This window comes from Doryrhamphus excisus, chromosome 7 (assembly GCF_030265055.1).
Source record: "Doryrhamphus excisus isolate RoL2022-K1 chromosome 7, RoL_Dexc_1.0, whole genome shotgun sequence".
In the NCBI taxonomy this organism is placed as follows: Eukaryota; Metazoa; Chordata; class Actinopteri; order Syngnathiformes; family Syngnathidae; genus Doryrhamphus; species Doryrhamphus excisus.
Genome location: NC_080472.1, coordinates 436473 through 460721, shown reverse-complemented (window position 1 = coordinate 460721; position 24249 = coordinate 436473). Strand labels below are relative to the sequence as shown.

At 38.4% G+C, this 24249-nt stretch overlaps 2 protein-coding genes across 3 annotated transcripts in view; both read left to right on the top strand.

Annotated features, from left to right (window-relative positions):
* The window catches only part of dagla (diacylglycerol lipase, alpha), a 51088-nt gene extending 41693 nt beyond the window's left edge, over positions 1-9395 (top strand). Inside the window, exons 20-21 of one of the 2 annotated variants that reach the window (XM_058077473.1) lie at positions 823-840; positions 2926-9395. In XM_058077473.1, the coding sequence (XP_057933456.1) occupies positions 823-840; positions 2926-3916 (1009 nt within the window). In that variant the 3' untranslated portion in view covers positions 3917-9395. The remainder of the gene's footprint in view (positions 1-822; positions 841-2925) is intronic. The other variant, XM_058077474.1, reaches the window with a different exon arrangement.
* A 1232-nt stretch (positions 9396-10627) lies between these two features.
* Positions 10628-24249, top strand: part of ext2 (exostosin glycosyltransferase 2) — a 33855-nt gene continuing 20233 nt past the window's right edge. Inside the window, exons 1-9 of the mRNA XM_058078011.1 lie at positions 10628-10761; positions 11383-11725; positions 11811-12034; positions 12231-12320; positions 14006-14122; positions 15694-15889; positions 15984-16123; positions 17044-17137; positions 23248-23379. Coding sequence (XP_057933994.1) covers positions 11411-11725; positions 11811-12034; positions 12231-12320; positions 14006-14122; positions 15694-15889; positions 15984-16123; positions 17044-17137; positions 23248-23379 — 1308 coding nt within the window. The 5' untranslated portion in view covers positions 10628-10761; positions 11383-11410. The remainder of the gene's footprint in view (positions 10762-11382; positions 11726-11810; positions 12035-12230; positions 12321-14005; positions 14123-15693; positions 15890-15983; positions 16124-17043; positions 17138-23247; positions 23380-24249) is intronic.

Genomic DNA, 24249 nt, shown 5'->3' with positions numbered 1-24249 from the left:
AATTAATATAAAATAAAATAAATAATAATTACAATAACAACTAATAATAATACATATTTTATAAATAAATAAATATTTATAATAAATTTGATGATCTGAAACATTTAAATGTGACAAATAAGCAAAACATTATATTAATCGACAGTAAAATTAATATCAAATTAAATAAATAATAATTATAATAATAAAAAATAAATATTTTTATAAATAAATAATTCATATTTATATAATATATAATAATACATATTTTAATAAATTTGATTATCTGAAACATTTACATGTGACAAATAAGCAAAACAGGATATTCATTGATAGTAAAATTAATATAAAATTAAATAAATAATTATAATAACAACTAATAATAATACATATTTTTATAAATAAATATTTACAATAAATTTGATGATCTGAAATATTTAAGTGTCACAAATAAGCAAAAAATCAGGGTTGTTTTCACACCACTGTATACCTGTACACATGCAGCCTTGTGCAGAATTTTTCTGAATTGAAAAAAAAGTGCATTAAAAAAAAAATAAAAAAAAAAAAATATATATATATATATATATATATATATATATATATATATATATATATATATATATATATATATATATATATATATATATATATATATATATATCCCAAAGCCTCAAGTTAAAAAAATAATGCATGTGAAATATATTTTAAGCAATAAAGTGGAAAATGGGTGAAGGCTTTCTGACATCCACATGACCACTGCTTCTAACGTCTATCTTTTTGTTTTCTCAAACTTTTTTTGTAATTTCTGTCTGTTATGTTTGTTTAACAAAACAAAAAAAAAAGCCAAAAAACATTATCACGGTAAGAAAGCATGCCATCACTAACTTGTCGTCATGTGCACCCCTCTCTCATGCACGCATGCACGCCACAGAGCAGTTGCAACGTACGGTAGTATAGACTTCCCTCTACGTTTTTAGTCCCTGTCCAAAGTCTATGTTCTGATAGAGATGCTATGTTTCCTGCATTAGAAGTTCACACCGGGATTGGACTTCTGATGTCCCGCCTCCTAACCCCCCCCAACCCCCCCCCGTCTCTGGTGTTTACTGAATCAATAGTCGCTGCACCCATATGGACAAAAGTTTTGGACGCATGTTCAACGCAAATTCAGACTGACAGTTCTCTAATAAATGCATTCAAACCAATGCGCTAGCTCGATGCTAATTTACATTGAAAATCCCATCCGCTCGCTCACGATTAGCATTTGCATTCTAGTGCGGTGATTTAAGTTACGTAAGTTAGAAAATAATTTCTTTATGATATTTAACATCAATGAAATGCATTTAAGCAAATACGCTAGCTCGATGCTAAATTACATTGAAAACCCCATGTGATGGTGATTTAAGTTACATAAGTTAGAAAATAATTTATTTATGATGTTTAACATAAATGAAATGTATTTAAACACATGCATATGCTAGCACAATGCTAATTTACATTGAAAATCCCATCTCGTTTGCGATTAGCATTAGCAATTTGATATGGTGATTTCAGTTGCATAAATTACAAAATAATTTTTATGTGACATTATCATTAATGCATTTAAGCAAATATGCTAGCTTAATGCTAATTTACATTGAAAATCCCATCCACTCGTTTGCGATTAGCATTAGCAATTTCATATGGTGATTTAAGTTACATTAATATGCTAAATAATTTTTTTTGTGATGTTCATCATGAATGCATTTAAGCAAATACGCTAGCTCAATGCTAATTTACATTGAAAATCCCATCTACTTGTTCGCGATTAGCATTAGCAATTTGATGTGGTGATTTTAGTTGCTTAAATTACAAAATCATTTCTATGTGACATTATCATTAATGCATTTAAGCAAATACGCTAGCTCAATGCTAATTTACATTAAAAATTCTATGTACTCGCTCACAATTAGCATTAGCAATTTGATATGGTGATTTCAGTTGCATATATTACAAAATAATTTGTATGTGACATTATCATTAATGCATTTAAGCAAATACGCTAGCTCAATGCTAATTTACATTAAAAATCCCATCCACTCGTTCGCGATTAGCATTAGCAATTTGATGTGGTGATTTAAGTTACATATACAAAATAATTTTTTTGGTGATGTTCATCATGAATGCTTTTAAGCAAATACGCTAGCACAATGCTAATTTACATTGAAAATCCCATTTCCTTCGCAATTAGCATTAGCGATTTGTGACGGTGATTTAAGTTACATAAGTCTCAAAATAATTGTGTTTGTGCTGTTTAACATAAATGAAATGCATTTAAGCAAATACGCTAGCTCAATGCTAATTTACATTGAAAATTCAATCTACTCGTTTGCGATTAGCATAGCAATTTGATATGGTGATTTAAGTTACATAAATATACAAAATAATTTTTTTTGTGATGTTCATCATGAATTGATGAAAAAAAAAAAGAATTTTTATGGTACATTATCATTAATGCATTTAAGCAAATATGCTAGCTCAATGCTAATTTACATTGAAAATCCCATCCACTTGTTAGCGATTAGCATTAGCAATTTGATATGGTGATTTCAGTTGCTTAAATTACAAAATCATTTCTATGTGACATTATCATGAATGCATTTAAGCAAACACGCTAGCTCAATGCTAATCTACATTAAAAATTCACGATTAGCATTAGCAATTTCATATGGTTATTTAAGTTATATAAGATATAAAATCATGTCTCTGTGACCTTGAACATAAACGTTTATATCCATGGAAAACTGGTCTCATCCCCGATTGAGCGGTAGATGCGTCGCAGGTCTTTTGTCCATATGTTTAATTCCTGTCCACTTCTCCCCCCCTCCGCCCCCCCGGTACAGTAGATATCTTCTTCATGACCATCCCACTCCCCTGTCACTACTCTCCTTTCTCCTGCTTCTCCTCTAGTTCCTGCGCCCAGTCAGAAATCTCCCTGGATGGTTTCTCCGAGTGTCCTCCTCCTCCGGTCCCCGTAGTGTTACGTGGAGCACGAGAACGCCTAACCGTAGAACTTAGAGACCGCAAAGCTCCACTGGCCGTCATGGAAAGCTTATCAGACGCCGAATCCGTCTACAGTCTGGATTCCCGTCGCTCTTCTGCCGCTCTTAAAGGTTCCCCGATGCTCAGTAGCCTCCCGTTTCCTTTGGATGCCACCATTCCGGAAGAGAACCCGTCTCTCAGTTCTCGTACCGAACTTCTCGCCGCCGACTGTCTCTGCCAGGCCACGCCGGAACACCTGGGAGAAATCAGCCCGTTCTTCACGCCGTTAGAACCTGCTTCCAAACCGGAATACACCATGCAGTTGTCCCCTGCCACGCCTCGGTATTCCGCTCAGAACACCTATCCCAAAATCGCTCTCGATGTGGAACAGATGCCTGGAATCTACAGTCCGGGTAGCACTCCCGACGCTCCGCTGAGTCCGTCAAAAGACACGGATCAGTGGGAATTCTGCACAGAAACCGGAAAAGTTACTTCTTCTCCTCCGCAATTATCCAACGGGAACCCCAGCCGAACGGTGCTGGAATTCGCCCAGTACTTGGATTCTCTATTCCGGTTAGACGGAAGCAGCTCGCCGCCGTTGGATCTCTCCGACGGGGAATCCGAGTCGGGACGGGGTTCCCTCGGCGGCCACGTCGAGTCTTTACCCGACGGACCGGATGATAAACTTCTTGCCAGGGCCACGTTGGAACCCAATCTGGTCCCGAAGCCTCCACGCACTTTTGCCGGATCGGCGGATCCTTCCTCCGGTATCTCCTTGTCACCTTCGTTTCCTCTTTCGTCGTCCGAAGAACTCAATGACCTTTCACCCGGAGAGGGGGTCCCACCCGCCATGCACTCGCTACGAACATCCACCCCCATCCACTGTCCCGAGGAGAACACTCTGTCCTCCATGGTGTAGTAAGCGACTCCGCAATGAAGACCTGCAGCCCCCCCCCATCATCCACCCCCCCCCCCCCCCCATTTCCGGATTTAAAAACATATCACAATACATGCATGCAATGGAATGTAGTCACTCATCAGAGACTCAAAAAAAAAAATTCCCATTCTTCAGGTGCCCCCCCCCTGCCCCCCCCCCCCAACTTGAATTATGTTTATAGCATTTTCACACTATTGCAATGACTGCAAAAAAAAAAAAATACCTCTCTGCATGCCAGGAGGGGCGGGGGGGCTGTGCTGCTTTTTTTTGGGTGGAAAAACCAACAACTGTAGCGACACAAAAACAAACGAGTCGTGAGTCGTGAGTCGTGAGTAGTTACCTTATTCCTAGCAGGGATTCAAACACTGTAGAAGGAAACACTTTTCATAGGTACATCTCGATAATTCGATGTACTCGAATACTTCCGCCACCCTCAGCAGCTTCGGAATATTATAAAAAAAAAAATTTTTTTTCTTTTCGTTAATTTTTTTTTTTATATACTCTTCAATCAGGAATGTGAAGATGGACATATGTCAGTCATTGTGACGTGACACAATGTTCCTCAGGTCTTATTTAGAGTTAGGTGTTGAGAAAAGAGATTGTGTGTGTGGTTCAAGTCACGTGTCTTAAACATTTAGTGATTGTGATAAAAAAAAAAGTTATTAGACGCTTATGGATGTTTTTTTTAAACTTTTTTGGTTCCTCTTTATAATGCATGATATTTATTTTGTATTTTTTTTTTTTCGAGACACTCTATGGGGGGGCTGTGTCTCAAATCGTACGCTTCCTGATGTAGACTATGCAGTCTTGGTAGCAATTTGGTCGTCATAAAAGTTGAACACCCCCCCCCCCCCTCCAATCGAGCTACCTTCGCTAACGGGTCAGCATAACACAAACAATAACACTCTCCGTCCATTTTTAACTGACGTTATTCACTCACGACGAGGGAAGCTAACAAGGACGCCAAAACTCCCATCGTATTCGAACAATGATCATTTGACAGAGCCTGTTTTTCCCGCCTCCTCAAATGGAATCAATAGATTGGCTCTTGCACCGAGCTCTCAGTCTTATATCCAAAACGGGCTTCCTGACCAGCCCGGATGTAAATGAATTACTATCCATCTTCCGGCTCTTCCCAGCAGATCCCGAGGCGGTCCCAGCAGATCCAGTTGGGATACATAGTCTCTCCAACATGTACCCGGTCAAACAGGCCCTGAACGCGTCCCCCAGGGAGGCGTCCGTTCGATGGGGGCATCCTGAGCCAGTTTGTTGGGGAGACATCCAAGAATGGCTTCCTCCCGGCAATGTTTGTCAATGTAACACCTGGGGAAAAAAAACTGTTAACATGCTAACATGCTAACACCTAACACGAAACCACTGTGTACGCAGGTTTATACTTTTGAAAATAGCAAATAAATCTAATATGGTCATTTTAGCATGCTAGTAATGTCAACATGCTAACTGTTAGCATGCTAGTTCCGGAAATAAATTTATTCATTCATTCATTTTCTACCGCTTATCCTCATGAGGGTCGCGGGGGATGCTGGAGCCTATCCCAGCTGTCTACGGGCGAGAGGCGGGGTACACCCTGGACTGGTCGCCAGCCAATCACAGGGCACTGGAAATTAAATGCTTGATTAAAATTCAATTAGCATGCTAATTGGACTCGGTATACAAAGTGATAAACATTTGTCGCCATTTGAGGCTAATGCAGGATGTGTTCAGATACTCGACTTAAAACTCGAAAAGCTATAAAACGTAGTACCTAAAACTAGTCAAGTCATGTGACCAGACATAAATTCAATTAGCATGCTAATTGGACTCATACAAAGTGATAGGCCAATGCAGGATGTGTTCAGATACTCGACTTAAAACTCGAAAAGCTATAAAACGTAATACCTGAAGCTAGTCAAGTCATGTGACCAGACATAAATGCTTGATTAAAATTCAATTAGCATGCTAATTGGACTCTGCATACAAAGTGATAAACATTTGTCGCCATTTGAGGCTAATGCAGGATGTGTTCAGATACTCGACTTAAAAAACTCAAAAAGCTATAAAACGTAATACCTGAAGCTAGTCAAGTCATGTGACCAGACATAAATGCTTGATTAAAATTCAATTAATTAGCATGCTAATTGGACTCCGTATACAAAGTGATAGGCCAATGCAGGATGTGTTCAGGTACTCGACTTAAAACTCGAAAAGCTATAAAACGTAATACCTGAAACTAGTCAAGTCATGTGACCAGACATAAATGCTTAATTAAAATTCTATTAGCATGCTAATTGGACTTTGGCGCTGAGAGGCAGGATGTGTTCAGATACTCGACTTAAAAAACTCGAAAAGCTATAAAACGTAATACCTGAAGCTTAGTCAAGTCATGTGACCAGACATAAATGCTTGATTAAAATTAAATTAATTAGCATGCTAATTGGACTCCGTATACAAAGTGATAAACATTTGTCGCCATTTGAGGCCAATGCAGGATGTGTTCAGATACTCGACTTAAAAAACTCAAAAAGCTATAAAACGTAATACCTGAAACTAGTCAAGTCATGTGACCAGACATAAATGCTTGATTAAAATTCAATTAATTAGCATGCTAATTGGACTCTGTATACAAAGTAATAAACATTTGTCGCTGAGAGGCAGGATGTGTTCAGATACTCGACTTAAAAAACTTGAAAAGCTATAAAACGTAATACCTGAAGCTAGTCAAGTCATGTGACCAGACATAAATTCTTGATTAAAATTCAATTATATTAGCATGCTAATTGGACTCTGTAAACAAAGTGATAAATATTTGTCGCCATTTGAGGCCAATGCAGGATGTGTTCAGATACTCGACTTCAAACTCGAAAAGCTATAAAACGTAGTACCTAAAACTAGTCAAGTCATGTGACCAGACGTAAATGCTTGATTAAAATTCAATTAGCATGCTAATTGGACTCTGCATACAAAGTGATAAACATTTGTCGCTATTTGAGGCTAATGCAGGATGTGTTCAGATACTCGAATTAAAACTCGAAAAACTAAAAAACGTAATACCTGAAACAAGTCAAGTCATGTGACCAGACATAAATGCTTGATTAAAATTCAATTAATTAGCATGCTAATTGGACTCTGCATACAAAGTGATAGACCAATGCAGGATGTGTTCAGATACTCGACTTAAAAAACTCGAAAAGCTATAAAATGTAATACCTGAAGATAGTCAAGTCATGTGACCAGACATAAATGCTTGATTAAAATTCAATTAATTAGCATGCTAATTGGACTCCGCATACAAAGTGATAGGCCAATGCAGGATGTGTTCAGATACTCGACTTAAAAAACTCGAAAAGCTAAAAAACGTAATACCTGAAGCTAGTCAAGTCATGTGACCAGACATAAATGCTTGATTAAAATTAAATTAGCATGCTAATTGAACTCCGCATACAAAGTAATAAACATTTGTCGCTGAGAGGCAGGATGTGTTCAGATACTCGAATTAAAACTCGAAAAACTAAAAAACGTAATACCTGAAGCTAGTCAAGTCATGTGACCAGACATAAATGCTTGATTAAAATTCTATTAGCATGCTAATTGGACTCTGTATACAAAGTGATCAACATTTATCGCCATTTGAGGCTAATGCAGGATGTGTTCAGATACTCGACTTAAAACTCGAAAAGCTATAAAACGTAACACCTGAAACTCGTCAAGTCATGTGACCAGACATAAATGCTTAATTAAAATTCTATTAGCATGCTAATTGGACTCCGCATACAAAATGACCAGTCATTTTCCCACCACTACTCGCTCACCATTTGGGCCGCGTTCAGTTGATCAGCACCCGTGTACTCGCACACTTGAGCACACTTATGCACTCAAAATGCGACGAGTAAGTACGCAAAGTACACGAGTTGAGACACAGCCCTGGGATTGACAGCCTCTTTTGCCAAATCATTTTTACGACAGTGATATTGCCAAATGTATTCCTGGGATGTACTTTTTTCTTTTTTGTATATGTTGACTGCTTTATTTAAACACGACAAGCTATGTTTATTATCTCCTTTTCCCCCCGCACTCGTCCCCCCCCGTGTAGACTGTTACCCACCACAGGAAAGACGTCGGCTTGACTCTCCACGGCTTTCCCCGTCAACATTCTGGCACCGCAATAACCTTCTCTTTTTCTCCCAGCGTCGAGTTTTTACTACCACGATAATATCATCATATCGAAGGAATTAATGCAAAACGTGGAACCCCCCCACCCCCGACCGTGCATCCTCCATACGGTCGCCGGATGTGTTTCTTCTGGTACTCAAGGTGCTCTCAGATATGATGGACAGGTCAGGTGTTTGCTACCCTTTAATCTGGTTCGCCTCGTTCGTTGGACGGTGTGGATAAATAGAGCCGGTGTCAATTCCATACGCAATCTTCCATATATTTCCGCGGGTTAACAGTTGGATCACGAATTGCATTATTTATTTATTACCATGAATGCTTTTACTTCTATTGCTGTATTTGATGGTATTGTTATTATTCTCATTGCTCTTGCAGCATTTTTTTTTCCAGTTCTGGAATTTTTTTTTAATTTTTGTAAACGTTCCCGGTATAAGAATTGTATATGTCGGAGAAGTATTTCACATTCTGCCATGACATTTTTTTTTTTTTTTTTTTACTGATGTTCCAAAGTGGTGAGACATTCTGGAGAATGACCTTTTTGTCGCCAATGAGCCTGGAGTCAAGAAGCGGGAGTTGTTACTTTTTTTTTTTTTTTTTTTTGCCAGTTTTTCGAGACTGACACAACGCACAGATAATATCCCGCTTCTGTCTTTCACACACACACACACACATAAACACACACACACACTTTGGTTCAGTAGTTTAGCTTGCAGCCAGTCTTAAGCACTGTATGTGTACAGCACCATGCTCTGTGTGTAATTATTTATGCAATGTCTAACACAAATAATGGATTCCGATATGTAGAGAATAACTATATTAAAAAAAAAGAAAAAAAGAAACATATCTCTATATTTAAAATATCAGTATTGATATACTATAGTACGGGAAATAGTTCAGTTTATGAAATTTATTTATTTTAATTATGGGCTAAATTGCAAATTGGTCTATAATATGAGAGAGGGATATTTCCAAATATGTATTGTCCATGTTTACCTGGTTTGCTTCCTTCCTTCCTTTCCTGTCCCCTAATGAGAATGTATGTGATCCCTACCCTTATTCAACTTGCCTGTGATGGAATAAATTACAAACCATGAAAATTATGCTGTTTATGTCGCTTGTATTTTTTTCCCCACATTTGGCCAAATATTGATAAATACTTCATTCATCATTTAAGAGAAATTCAGAAATTTGACGCCGGACTGAAGCGATGTAATTAGCATGCTAACTGTTAGCATGTTGACGTCGAGCATGGTGGATAAAAGTGTCAATGTAACACCTGGAAAAAAATTCTAACATGCTAACATGCTAACACCTCACACAAAACCACTGTCCATGCAGGTTTATACGTTAGAAAGCAAATACATTTAATATGCTAATTTTACCATCCTAGTAGCCTTGTTTTTAGCTCTGACTGAATGTATGGATATTATATTATATTATATTTATTTGTAAAGTGTCTTTGAGTACTCTGATAAGCGCTCCACAAATAAAATGTATTATTATTATGATTAATAATGTCAACATGCTAGCATGCTAGTACCGGAAATAAATGTTTGATTGAAATTCAACTAGCATGCTAATTTGACTCTGCATACAAAGTGATAAACTTTTGCTACCGTAAAAATTTTTTTTTTTTTAGCTTTTTTATTGTCAAAAATAACGCGGTATGAATAGCAAAGTAACAAATTTATTTAATTAAGCATTTTTTGTGTAATTAACGCATGTGCATCATGTCAAGCTACAACCTGTTGTAAACCTGACTGTAAACATCAGTATTTTTTGCATGCTAGTAGCCTTGTTTTTAGCTCTGAATGAATGTATGGATATTATATTTTAATGTCTACTACTGTTTTTTTTACACAACTTTGTTTTTCTTCACTGTAACGTGTCTTTGAGTACTATACAAATAAAATGTATTATTATTATTAATAATAATGTCAACATGCTAGCTGCTACGTGAGACCTGAACGCCGTCTCGCAACCACAACAGGAAGAAGCGGGGAAAACCCCTTTCCCACGTGCCCACCCCTCCGGGTGGCAACCACTCCCCTATCGATCGTTCCGGGGTGAATTATGTACCGGTAACCAAGCACTACACTTGATTAAAATTCAATGAGCATGCTAATTGGACTCATACAAAGTGATAAACTTTTGCGACTGTAAAAAAACAACAACAATTTAGCTTTTTTACTGTAAAAAAAAAAATAACGCGGTCTGAATAGCAGAGTAACAAATTTATTTAGTTAAGCATTTTTAGCGTAATTAACCCATGTGAAATCATGTCAAGCTACAACCTGTTATGACGGTGGACAGCAGTACGGTGTGACGTCACTACATACTCTTCCGTATTGTTATTCTGACACAACAGCAGTGTTAGCACCTTTTATGTATCTACATCTCACAAACATATATCTAGTCCTCGGAACTATTTCTGCTGCATGAACAAAATGGTAAGTGTGGAGTTTTAGCCACTAGAGGAAGACATCGTATGAAATTAAATTTGTCCGCTACGACAAACGACAGGGAAGCGAAAGCAACATCCGGGTAGTACTTCCGGTGGCTAAAGCTGGTGTTTGGACTGTTGTGGCATCTCAGCTATGCGTCTGCTACCATGAATTGAAACCGGAGTGTCCCGTTGGGTCCTAGAAAACGTCTTGGTAGGTAAAACATACCAGGGCAGCAACTAAAGTCAGAAGTTATTGTTATATTCCATCATTTGTAACGTTTTCACAAGCTAGCTCGTGTAGCTAGCTGTGTTTGCTAGGCTAGCTTAATCCATAACATTTCGGTATTTCCTATGGCACCTCACATGGCATTTTTGTATGTATTGATTTTAATTTTCCAACTTTTGTCATATCAACGCTGGCAGTGTATTAGTTTGAGATGTTTGCGAATGTCAGGAAATCTCTGCAATCAATCTGTGTTTTTTGTTCTCAAAATGTTGTGATGTGGAGATCGATACTGAAATATCGATAACTTCCGATACTTTCGATACTTAATTTAAGTCATTTGAGGTTTCAAAGACGAGTTCCTAATTACTTGAATTCATTTTTTACTGCTTAAAACACAATTTTCACATGATTTTGTTCTGTTTTTCTGTTGTTGTGTATTACATGTATTGCTATCACATCACTAATGTCAGGGGTGTCCAAAGTGCAGCCCAGGGGCCATTTGTAGCACGCTGCTGGTTTAATATTTGCCCGCGACACAAATAATTTAACACACAAAAAACAGAAGTTTCAGTGCTGTTTTTGGAACTTACTGTCGACTCCTTACAGTGACTGGGTGGACAGGAAGCAGGCAGACATGTACGCCTCGGGTAAATACAGCTCCCGTGGACCGGCGCTCATCCCACGGATGAAAACCAAGCACCGCATATACTACATCACACTCTTCTCCGTGGTCTTGCTTGGCCTCATCGCCACCGGGATGTTCCAGTTCTGGCCTCACTCCATCGAATCCTCCGCCGAATGGACCGTGGAGAAGCGCAGCATTCACGATGCTCCTCTGGTGCGCCTCCCAGTCACCAGTCCCATTCCCGAGAGAGGCGACCTCAGCTGTCGCATGCATACTTGTTTCGACGTGTACAGATGCGGCTACAATCCCAAGAACCGAATTAAAGTAAGAACCACTTCCACACCAGCTCACACTCACTCTTATCTGTCGGTGGTGGTTGATGTGTTTTTTTTTTTTTTTCTTTGCGTAGGTTTACATCTATCCGCTGCAGAGGTTTGTTGATGAACTCGGGGTTCCGATCAGCAGCACGGGACTGTCGGGGGAATACAACGACCTGCTCAGCGCCATATCGGATAGTGACTTCTACACCGACGACGTCAACAGGGCTTGTCTCTTTATCCCGTCGACGGATGTTCTCAACCAGAACTCTCTGCGTATCAGAGAGACTGCACAAGCTCTAGCGATGCTACCCAGGTGAATGTTGTTGTTGTTGTTGTTGTTGTTGTTGTTGTCTCCAAGTACTGCTGAACTATGTGTTATTCATTTGTTAGTTTTTTCTAAAATTACAGTTAGTCCAGAACTCTGCGGCACGGCTTTGGCTTTTAAGAGGAACCATTATTATAATATTTATTATGATTGCATCAATGGTCTGTTATGCATTTTTGTCCAGGTGGAACAAAGGAATGAATCACCTACTTTTCAACATGTTGCCAGGCGGACCCCCAGACTACAACACTGCCTTGGATGTTCCCAGAGACAGGTAGATACATCACGGTGAAGATTTCTTTGTCATCACTCTAGACCAGGGGTCTCAATCTGAATTTACTTGGGCCGCATCAGGTTTTCCAAAAAAAAAAACCCCACAAAAAACGCATTTATTAAAAACAGAAAAATAAATCAACTTTGTTTTGGTTCCGATTTTCTACAAGAAAAGCTCTGATAAAACATTACACTGTTCTCAAAAATCTTAATTTTTTTATTTTTCTACACAAAATAAGATGAAAAATAAATAAACAAATAAAGAAAAAAAATCAATCAGTAATAAATAAATATAATAATAATAATAATAAAACACCAAATAATAAAAACTTAAGAAACCACATAGTTGGTGGGTAGACAAATTATTTTTTTCATATTAAAATAAACAAATCATTATTAGAGCCCTGTAGACATGACAAAACACGACTATAGTCACATTTATACTTTTTTTTAATTTACAACATATTGCGCAATTGCAGGGTCTTGAGACACATGCTAACTCGCAAACTCGAGAGCTAGCGACCTAAACGGTAGCCTCCAAGTTATTTCCTTTTAAACTTAAATAGCCAAAAACTTACCACCTCCACACGGATAGGGAGGATAACTATTAACAGTTATTTAACCTTTAACATGAACATTAATCAAACGTAATAATTTTTTCTGGGTACATGATACCATACAGCATCCATATCAAACTTGCGCGGGCCGCACTAACATTAAACTTTCATATCAAGGCGGGGGGGCTCAAACTAGTGTCCTGCGGGCCACATTTGGTCGGCGGGCCGCATGTTTGAGACCCCTGCTCTAGACTCTATAATTATTATGTAACATAAACATAGGCATGTACCGTTTTTAAATAGTAACATATTTTTTTTATATATTTTTTATATATATTCACAATAATATATATATTTATAATAATAATATTTTAAAATAAAAAATAAATGAATGTCGAAAACGATAGCTATTTCTTTGGCAGGAGCCAATAACGAGTCAACCCATTTGGAAATAGTAGGAATTCATTATATATAACAGTGGAACAACATAGCAGTCTGACTGACTGACACTAAACACTAAATTCATCACACAGCAACTTAAAACTCCAGAGGTATACATTAAAAAACATATAAGCACGTACCAATATGATAAATGAATGTTTTCCTATTTGTCGGACTGCTGCAATGACGTCAGCCTCCTCCTAATAATAACTGTAGCCACGGGTCCAACGGCGTCCTCTGTTGGCTGTTGTGTTTAAAAATAGAGCTCCAATAATGGTGTGTGAGGGTTCAAGGCCGGTAAGCTAAAGAATGATTGATTGATTGTCACCGCTTCATGCGTGGACCCTAAGTGGAACGGCGCGTGTAATAAATCACTTCCAGAAGGTGAAGTATATATTTACAAATGGCTACAAATAGATTTCCTATTCATTCAAGTCAAGTTGATGGCTGATGTGAGACGATTTGAACAATGTATTCAGATGTAAGGAATTTCCTGAGCTCATCCAGAGAGTCCTGATCAGAACCAGCTGCCATTTTGTCTTTAAGTTGAATAGGATAGCAGAAACACATCATCACTCATACTGTCACTGTGCCCAAGCGCTATGCGGGAATGGCTAGCTAGTTTGTGTGTCTTTTCTATGCACTAACCTAGTGCTTTTTTTTTTTTTTTTTGTCGTCTTTGTTTCAGAGCGCTGCTAGCAGGAGGCGGTTTCTCGACCTGGACCTACAGACAGGGTTATGATGTCAGCATTCCGGTTTACAGCCCTCTCTCGGCGGACGTGGAGCTGCCTGACAGACAACCGGGGTGAGCTCAACCTTCACGCACGTTGCTGGTACTTCCATGCTTCTGAACAAAAAGTAAAGAGCATCGAAAATCACAGACATCTGTTCGGGCTTAAACCAGGGGGGTGTCCAAACATTTTCCCTTGGGGGGGGACACTTTGGTATTTTGTGAAGAAACACGTGTAGATATGCTAAGAAGTGATATAGTAGTGCACCTCAGCTTTGTCATGAGCCCGTCATTACTGTCAGCTCAGCTGTTTTTGATTGAGTTAGTTCTAAATATTTTTATTTCTGAATATAATTAAATAAATAATAATTATAATAATAATAAAATAAAAAAAGATTAGGACTTCATTCCCATAACATGATAGCTTTTAAGACATTTCCTAAAAATGGCAACTTTATTTTCTTTTGTTTTCTTTTGTTTTTGTTTTCTTTATTTTCTTTTGTAATATTATGACTTTTTAAAAATAACACATAAGACATTTTCTAAAAATTGCAACTTTTTTTGTTTGTCATAATATTATGACTTTTTAAAAACAAGATTTTTGTTCAACTCGATTACATATCTATTATTTTTCCTCATAATATTCTAAGTTTATTCTTGCAAAATTGCAAATTTTTTTGCTCTTTTTGATTTAGTTAGTTCTAAATATTTGTATTTCTAAATATAATGAAATAATAATAATAATAACAATATAATAATAATAATAAAATAAAGAAATTTTAACACATAAGACATTTTCTAAAAATTGCAACTTTTTTTGTTTGTTTCATAATATACCTTTTTAAAAATAAGATTTTTGTTCAACTCAATTACATATCTATTATTTTTCCTCTTAATATTCCAAGTTTTTCTTGTAAAATTGCAATTTTTTATTTTTTTGCTCTTTTTGATTTAGTTAGTTCTAAGTATTTGTATTTGTAAATATAATTAAACAAATAATAATTATAATAATATAAAATAATAATAATAATAATAATAATAAAATATTAGGACTTCATGACCATAACATGATTTTTTTAAGACATTTTCTAAAAATGGCAACTTTATTTTCTTTTGTTTGTCATTATATTATGACTTTTTAAAAATAAGATTTGTGTTCAACTACATATCATATAATCACATATCATACATATACACATTACACATATCACATTAAATATACATAAATTACATATCTTTTATTTTTCCTCATAATATTCCAAGTTTATTCTTGTAAAATTGCAATTTTTTATTTTTTTTTTTTTTGATTTTCTAAATATTTTTGTTTCTAAATATAATTAAATAAATAATAATAATAATAACATAAAAAATTCATTCCCATAACATGATAGCTTTTAAGACATTTTCTAAAAATGGCAACTTTATTTTCTTTTGTTTGTCATATTATGACTTTTTAAAAATAAGATTTTTGTTCAACTCAATTACATATCTATTATTTGTCAACTCGCCTTGTTTACGTTTATCATTTACCTCGGTATCAGTCAATTTGTTATCATTGGAAGACTCTATATTTTACTTTAAAATCCCCTGCAATGGCCCGGATATGATCTTTCCAAGCAGCATTCATCACCGCATCTTCTTTCCAGGCCTCGCCGCTACTTTATCCTGTCCTCTCAAACCGCCATTCACCGAGAGTACCGGGCTGAACTGGAACGCTTGAAGGAAGAAAACGGTGAGGCGCTGCTCCTGCTGGACAAGTGCAGCAACCTCTCCCAGGGAGCTGGCTCGGCTCGGAAGCGCTGCTGCAAGGGTCAGGTGTACGACTACCCGCAGATCCTGCAGGTGAGGCGGTGACGGCGTTGATGAACATGAAAATATAATAAGTAAGAAAGATGGACTGGATGAAACTATCTTTGCTTCCCGACTGTGTCTGCAGGAATCCTCTTTTTGTGTGGTCCTGAGGGGGGCACGCTTGGGTCAAGCCGCTCTCAGTGATGTTCTCCAAGCTGGCTGTGTCCCGGTCATCCTGGCGGACTCCTACATTCTTCCCTTCTCCGAGGTTCTTGACTGGAAAAGGTCTGTCTAATTCAGTAACCCTCTCATAAACTCATTCAGTACCAAAGATGAAAATATACATGACAGGAAGTGACAGAGCAAGGAGGAGTGTACTGTGAAGAAGGCATTGTAAATAGTTGGTTTAATTTAAAATGGTTTAATTTCATTTGAACATGCATCAGATTACAATTGAATGCATCCCATAATCAGTTCACAGTTCCACATGTCCAAAAGGAGTAGGAAGAAGCAAAGCTTATTAAATCCTACCCCTCCATCTGGTACTTTTACAATCAGTAACTGTTACATTTGTTCCCTTCTTGCTTTCCATAATACAGTTTAAGGTTTTTATTTTAAAAAAAAAATTAATTAATTTTATTTTGGTTTGTATGATTGGCGTCTATTGAGCGATTCTGTCAATGCCGGCTTGAAACAAGACGAGTTCTTTGAGAGTAATGAGCGGTATTATTTGTAATGGTAATGGTTTTATTTCATTTGAACATGCATCAGATTACAATTGAATGCATCCCATAATCAGTTCCCAGTTCCACATGTCCAAAAGGAGTAGGAAGAAGCAAAGCTTATTAAATCCTACCCCTCCATTTGGTACTTTTACAATCAGTAACTGTTACATTTGTTCACTTCCTGCTTTCCTAGTATAGTTTAAGTTTTTTTTTTTAAGTGTTTTTTAAAAAAAAATGTTTGTCAATTTAATTTATTTAGCTTTTATTTTTGTAATTTAAGTTTGTTTTAATTAGTTATTTTTTTTACTAAATTAATTTTAATTTTTTTTTTTATTTTTTTAAAAAATTATTTTTATTTTTTTCAAGACTCTTCATCCTTGTATTTAGCAAACATCAACTGCTTGTATTGTTTCTTCAATTGGCTCATGGTTGTTTAGCTAGTATGTGAGTAAGCTGTTTTCCTCACATTGTCCTGCACAGAGCATCTGTGGTTATTCCAGAGGAGAAGCTTTCCGAGATGTACACCATCTTGAAGAGTATTCCGCACAGACAAGTGGAGGAGATGCAGCGACAGGTACGTAGTACTTCTATCCTTCTCCATCGCTTTGCTCTGTATACATTTCAAATACATTGCATAGATAACATACTCCCTCCATATAAATGGTATTAACGAAGGTTGCAGGGGGTGCTGGAGCCTATCCCAGCTGTCTTCGGGTGAGAGGGCGGGGTACACCCTGGACTGGTGGCCAGCCAATCACAGGGCACATATAGACAAACAACCATTCACACTCACATTCATACCTATGGACAATTTGGAGTCGCTAATTAGCCTAGCATGTTTTTGGAATGTGGGAGGAAAACCGGAGTACCCGGAGAAAACCCACGCATGCACGGGGAGAACATGCAAACTCCACACAGAGATAGCCGAGGGTGGAATCGAACTCGGGTCTCTAATCCGAAATATACAAACAAGTACCAATATGAGTTTGGAAAACTATTGTTCCCATCATGGGCTGCACGGTAGCCAAGTGGTTAGAACAGAACATGCAAACTCCACACAGAGATGGCCGAGGGTGGAATCGAACTCGGGTCTCTAATACGAAATATACAAACAAGTACCAATATGAGTTGGTACTTGAACTATTGTTCCCACCATGGGCTGCACGGTGGTCAAGTGGTTAGAACAGAACATGCAAACTCCACACAGAGATGGCCGAGGGTGGAATCGAACTCGGGTCTCTAATCCGAAATATACAAACAAGTACCAATATGAGTTGGTACTTGAACTATTGTTCCCACCATGGGCTGCAGGGTGCTCAAGTGGTTAGAACAGAACATGCAAACTCCACACGGAGATGGCCGAGGGTGGAATTGAACCCTGGTCTCCCAGCTGTGAGGTCTGCCTCCAAATCAGTTCTTCCAAAACCACATTATTGACAATACTTGGCAATTTGGGAAAAAAAAAGATGTAGACAGACTGTACGGTGGACTGGTGGCTAGGATGCAGGCCACACAGCTCGGAGACCCGGGTTCGATTCCACCCTCGGGCATCTCTGTGTGGAGTTTGCATGCCGGGTACTCCGGTTTCCTCCCACATTCCAAAAAACATGCTAGGTTAATTAGCGACTCCAAATTGTCCATAGGTATGAATGTGAGTGTGAATGGTTGTTTGTCTATATGTGCCCTGTGATTGGCTGGCCACCAGTCCAGGGTGTACCTTGCCTCTCGTACGAAGACAGCTGGGATAGGCTCCAGCACCCCCCGCGACCCTCGTGAGGAAAAAGCGGTAGAAAATGAATGACTGAATAAGCATTGACTGCGATTATGTGCTGTTCATCGGTTTGGCCAGCAGGGGGCTCAATCGGCTTTGCATTGGAATTGGCTTGCTTGATTCAATGGAATCAATGGAGAGGAGAACTACTACAGCAACCAGCCATTATTGACCCAACAGGCCTTTTAAATGAAATTAATTCTTAATTTTTATATATATATATATATATATATATCCAGCCAATGGGAACCTGTGTTATATCAACACATTTTATGATTTATTTTTGTAGCTTATAGAGTCGATAAAAAAAAAAAAAAAAAAAAAAAAGAGATGTGGATGACAGGTGTCTAACAAACAAACAAACAAGTTTCCTTGGCATTATATATATTACACGCGATTAACGATGGATATGCGCGATCGATCGATAGCGCCGCGCCCGAATTGGATCCATCGTTAGCGCACAAATCGATCGATTTGACATAGGACAATTTGGAGTCGCTAATTAACCTAGCATGTTTTTGGAATGTGGGAGGAAACCGGAGTACCCGGAGAAAACCCACACATGCACGGGGAGAACATGCAAACTCCACACAGAGATGGCCGAGGGTGGAATTGAACCCTGGTCTCCTAGCTGTGAGGTCTGCGCGCTAACCACTCGACCGCCGTGCCGCCTTGCTTTTATTTATTATTATCAATTTTATTTTAAAAAAGGGAGATACAAGGTCACATCATACACAATGTTTATAGTGAAAACATGAAATTATAATGATAATCGTCGATCTGCTGTCGAAAACGGTAACAAAGTGAACTGCTTGACAATTAATCAAAGATTTGAAATTTGCATGCATCGACTTTTTGTCGATTTTTGTAAGTAACAACGCTCAGCGCTGCCATCTGTTGGCATGTAAACAATAAATGTAGCGACTTTAAAACTGGTATAAACCGGTGTGTGTGTGTGTGTTATATAGCGCGTAATATATACATAAACACATTTCAACATACAACATGTCTGTCCCGTATGTGACTCTTTTGGTCGCAGGTACAATGCCAAGCGCAGGCAAACGTTATTCCCACGGCGAGCAGCTGACTGGGTTCCCCCCCCCCCCCCTTGGCTGTTTCTGATTAAGTCCAAAATCGCTAATGATTGCCTGGTTCTCGCCGCCGCTCTCGGGAGTCGGCGGCTCGCAGCTCCGCTCCTCCGTCGGTGCAGTCCATCTGTCACACGCTTGACAAGCAGACTTAAACAAAGACTTCTGTACTCCAAACTGTTTTTCTGCTCATGACTTTGACCTTTGCTCTAATGATTTCAAATGGCAAAGTGCTTGTTATCCGTTTGTATTTTTTCCCACTTTTTCCCAGTTTCTCCCAAGTTTGATTCCTTTTAATGCATCTTGAGGTTTGCTCATTTATAAATAAGGGTGATTTATTCACCATCTAAACATTAGAGGGCGTTACATGCAGATTCCGTTTTTTTTTCATCCCCGATCGTCGCAATTCCTGCAAGCAATGGGGGAGTAAAGATGGGGAAGGGGGGGGGGGTCATTCCCTCGGGCGCGCACAGTTTTCTTACAACCTCCTCCCAGTCGGAAAAGAAAACTTTCATCACTGGCTGATTTATGAACTGTTGGCGTCCCCCCCCTCCACCCCTCCACCACCACTCCCCCGAGATTAGAAAGTCTTTTTGGATTCTCCTCATCGCTCTGTAAAAATAAAAGCCCGTTTTTGACTTTGAATATGATGCAATACATAACACTCGGACATGTGCTTTTCAAAATAAATTGGTCACTAGACACAATTTAGCCAGATTTCGCTTATTTCTGCAACAACAGTCAAAGTGTCAACTTTATTTTCCGTCAAGATTGCTAAACCAGGGGTCTCAAACATGCGGCCCGCGGGCCAAATGTGGCCCGCAGGACACTATTTTGAGGCCCCCGCCTTGATATGAAAAGTTTAATGTTTAATGCGGCCCGCGCAAGTTTGATATGGATGCCGTATGGTATCATGTACCCAGAAAAAAATTATTACGTTTGATTAATGTTCATGTTAAAGGTTTAAATAACTGTTAATAGTTAACCTCCCTATCCGTGTGGAAGTGGTAAGTTTTTGGCTATTTAAGTTGAAAGGAAATAAACTTGAAGGCTACCGTTTAGGTCGCTAGCTCTCTAGTTTGCGAGTTAGCATGTGTCTCAAGACCCTGCAGTTGCGCAATATGTTGTAAATAAAAAGAGTATAAATGTGACTATAGTCGTGTTTTGTCATGTCTACAGGGCTCTAATAATGCTTTGTTCATTTTAATATGAAAAAAATAATTTGTCTACCCACCAACTATATGTGGTTTCTTAAGTTTTTATTATTTGCCGTTTTATTATTATTATTATATTTATTTATTACTGATTGATTGATTTTCTTTATTCTTGATTTGTTTATTTTTTTTCTTATTTTTTTTTCTTGTTTTGTTTATCTTATTTTGTGTAGAAAAAAAATAATAATTTTAATGACCACATGACACTAGAAGTAACCCTCTTTTCTTGAGAACGTTCGGACTGTCCGGTGTACAGCTGGGATAGGTGCAGATTCTAGAAGATCTAGAGAACTTTCTGTGCTGGTTATGGTGTGTAGCTGCTCTATAGGAGTCCGCAACTCAATACAAATTGAAAAAAAAAATAAAATATGAGCATAATACGTCCCCTTCAATCCCAATAACGTATTTATGTATATATTCAGGAAATAAAAACTGTAATAGTATAATATAATTGAAGGATTTTATTGTTTTAAAGATGTTCAATTCCCCAGTCGTCATTATATTATGGTCCCTCACTCCGCATCAAGATTGTCAGAAGACATTATCCATCCATTCATTATCCAAATTCTTCAAAGTTCCATGAAGAAAAACACACACACACTCTTTTTGTAAAGGATATTTGATCCGTGGTGTTTGAGGGAGTCAGGGGTTAAAGGTCGACGCTGTTCATATAAGGCTTCATTTATATTTATGACCAGTAGTGAACTACAAATGAGTGCAGTTGGAATTGGGGCTTTTGGGCTGTTAAAATAAGGTTGTTGTATTTTTCCCAGGTGATGATGCAACTCTATAATAAAAGAGAATATGTTTGCTGCAGTTTGAAGCCAAGACACGACCACAAGGTGGCAGAAGTGCATTTTTTAATAAGAACTCGGCCTCCATCTTTTCTTTTTGAATTTAAACACACAACCACCAGGAAGTGAAAAGGCATCCTAATTGTGAATGGAGTACTGTATTCTTACATTGGCCACTAGGTGTCAGTAATTGTCACTAAGGTTCCCAAGGCAGTTTTATTCATTCATTCATTTTCTACCACTTTTCCTCACGAGTTTCGCGGGGGGTGCTGGAGCCTATCCCAGCTGTCTTCCGGCGAGAGGCGGGGTACACCCTGGACTGGTCGCCAGCCAATCACAGAGCACATATAGACAAACAACCATTCACACTCACATTTGGAGTCGCTAATTAACCTAGCATGTTTTTGGAATGTGGGAGGAAACCGGAGTCCCTGCGAGGCCAGAGTGAGGCCTGTGTGCTAACCACTTTTCCACCGTGCAGCCATATTTTCATCATTACAGTATAAAAAAAACCTGTTTACGAGCCTGTATCAGAGCCCTCTAGCCATGAAATAACACCCCTATAGTCACCATTACTCTACTACCAGCCAATATAGTAGACATTCATTCATTCATTTTCTACCGCTTGTCCTCATGAGAGTCGCGGGGGTGCTGGAGCCTATCCCAGCGGTCTTTGGGCGAGCCAGCCAATCACGGCACATATTGACAAACAACCATTCACACTCACATTTGGAGTCGCTAATTAACCTAGCATGTTTTTGGAATGCAGGAGGAAACCAGAGTCCCTGTGAGGCCTGTGTGCTAACCACCTTTCCACCGTGCAGCCATATTTTCATCATTACAGTATAAAAAAAACTGTTTACGAACCTGTATCAGAGCCCTCTAGCCATGAAATAACACCCCTATAGTCACCGTTACTCTACTACCAGCCAATATAGTAGACATTCATTCATTCATTTTCTACCGCTTATCCTCATGAGAGTCGCAGGGGGTGCTGGAGCCTATCCCAGCCGTCTTTGAGCGAGCCAGCCAATCACAGGGCACATATAGACAAACAACCATTCACACTCACATTTGGAGTCGCTAATTAACCTAGCATGTTTTTGGAATGTGGGAGGAAACAGGAGTCCCTGTGAGGCCAGAGTGAGGTCTGTGTGCTAACCACTTACCACCGTGCAGCCATATTTTCATCATTACAGTATAAAAAAAAACCTGTTTACGAACCTGTATCAGAGCCCTCTAGCCATGAAATAACACCCCTATAGTCACCGTTACTCTACTATCAGCCATTATAGTAGACATTCATTCATACATTTTCACCCGCGGGGTGCTGGAGCCTATCCCAGCTGTCTTTGGGCGAGACAGCCAATCACAGGGCACATATAGACAAACAACTATTCACACTCACATTCATACCTATGGACAATTTGGAGTCGCTAATTAACCTAGCATGTTTTTGGAATGTGGGAGGAAACCGGAGTACCCGGAGAAAACCCACACATGCAAACTCCACACAGAGATGGCTGAGGGTGGAATTGAGCCCTGGTCTCCTAGCTGTGAGGTCTTAAAGTTGCCATTCCAGTACATCAGGTAATGTAATAGCGAAAGTACACTATTCAGTAGTCAACTGTAGTGTGTTGTCTTATTTATGTTTGGTATTGTATCTACTATATTGGATGATAGAAATGGAAATGTGACTATAGGGGTGTTATTTCATCTATTGAGGGCTCTAATAATGTTAGTTCACTGTGTCTTTTGTTGTTTGTTTCGGCTGTTTTACCACCGCTCTTTCATTTTTTTCATTTTTTTTTTCATAGGCACGTTGGTTCTGGGACGCGTACTTCAGCTCCATGAAGGCTATCGGCTTGACAACGCTCCAGATCATCAACGACCGCATCTACCCATACGCCGCACGGACCTATGAGCAGTGGAACAATCCACCCGTGGTGGTATGTATAACGGTCTTGTTGCCACGCAGTTACGTTTATATTTAGATGTAATTGAAATCAAACTCCAGACAAGCCTTAATACAGCAATCGTTTATAGCGTTATACCCTTAATTAGTCCCAGACCATTAATTAGTCCATTTCTGCGATGTAGGATTCAAGATTAATATGTGGAATATTTTCTTAAAGCATAGAAAACCTGTTCATGCTTTTGTAAATGGGATTTGTACTATTATTAGAGCCCTCTAGACATGAACTAACACCCCTATAGTCACCTTTAACGCTCATATTACCCATTATAGTAGATATAATCAGAAATCAAAATAAGCCATGTAAGACAGATTAATGATTAATAATTTAAAAATAAAATAATAATAAATAAATAATAATAAATAACAAATTGTTTTTTTTCAGATTAAAATGAACAAAGCATTATTAGAGCCCTGTAGACATGACAAAACACGACTATAGTCACATTTATACTTTTTTTTTAATTTACAACATATTGCGCAACTGCAGGGTCTTGAGACACATGCTAACTCGCAAACGAGAGAGCTAGCGATCTAAACGGTAGCCTCCAAGTTATCTCCATTAAACCTAAAAAGCCAAAAACTTACCACTTCCACACGGATAGGGAGGATAACTATTAACAGTTATTTAACCTTTAACATGAACATTAATCAAACGTAATATTTTTTTCTGGGTACATGATACCATACAGCATCCATATCAAACTTGCGCGGGTTACGCACTAACATTAAACTTTCATATCAAGGCGGGGGCCTCAAACTAGTGTCCTGCGGGCCACATCTGGCCCGCGGGCCGCGTGTTTGAGACCCCTGCCTTACAGCATCCATATCAAACTTGCACGGG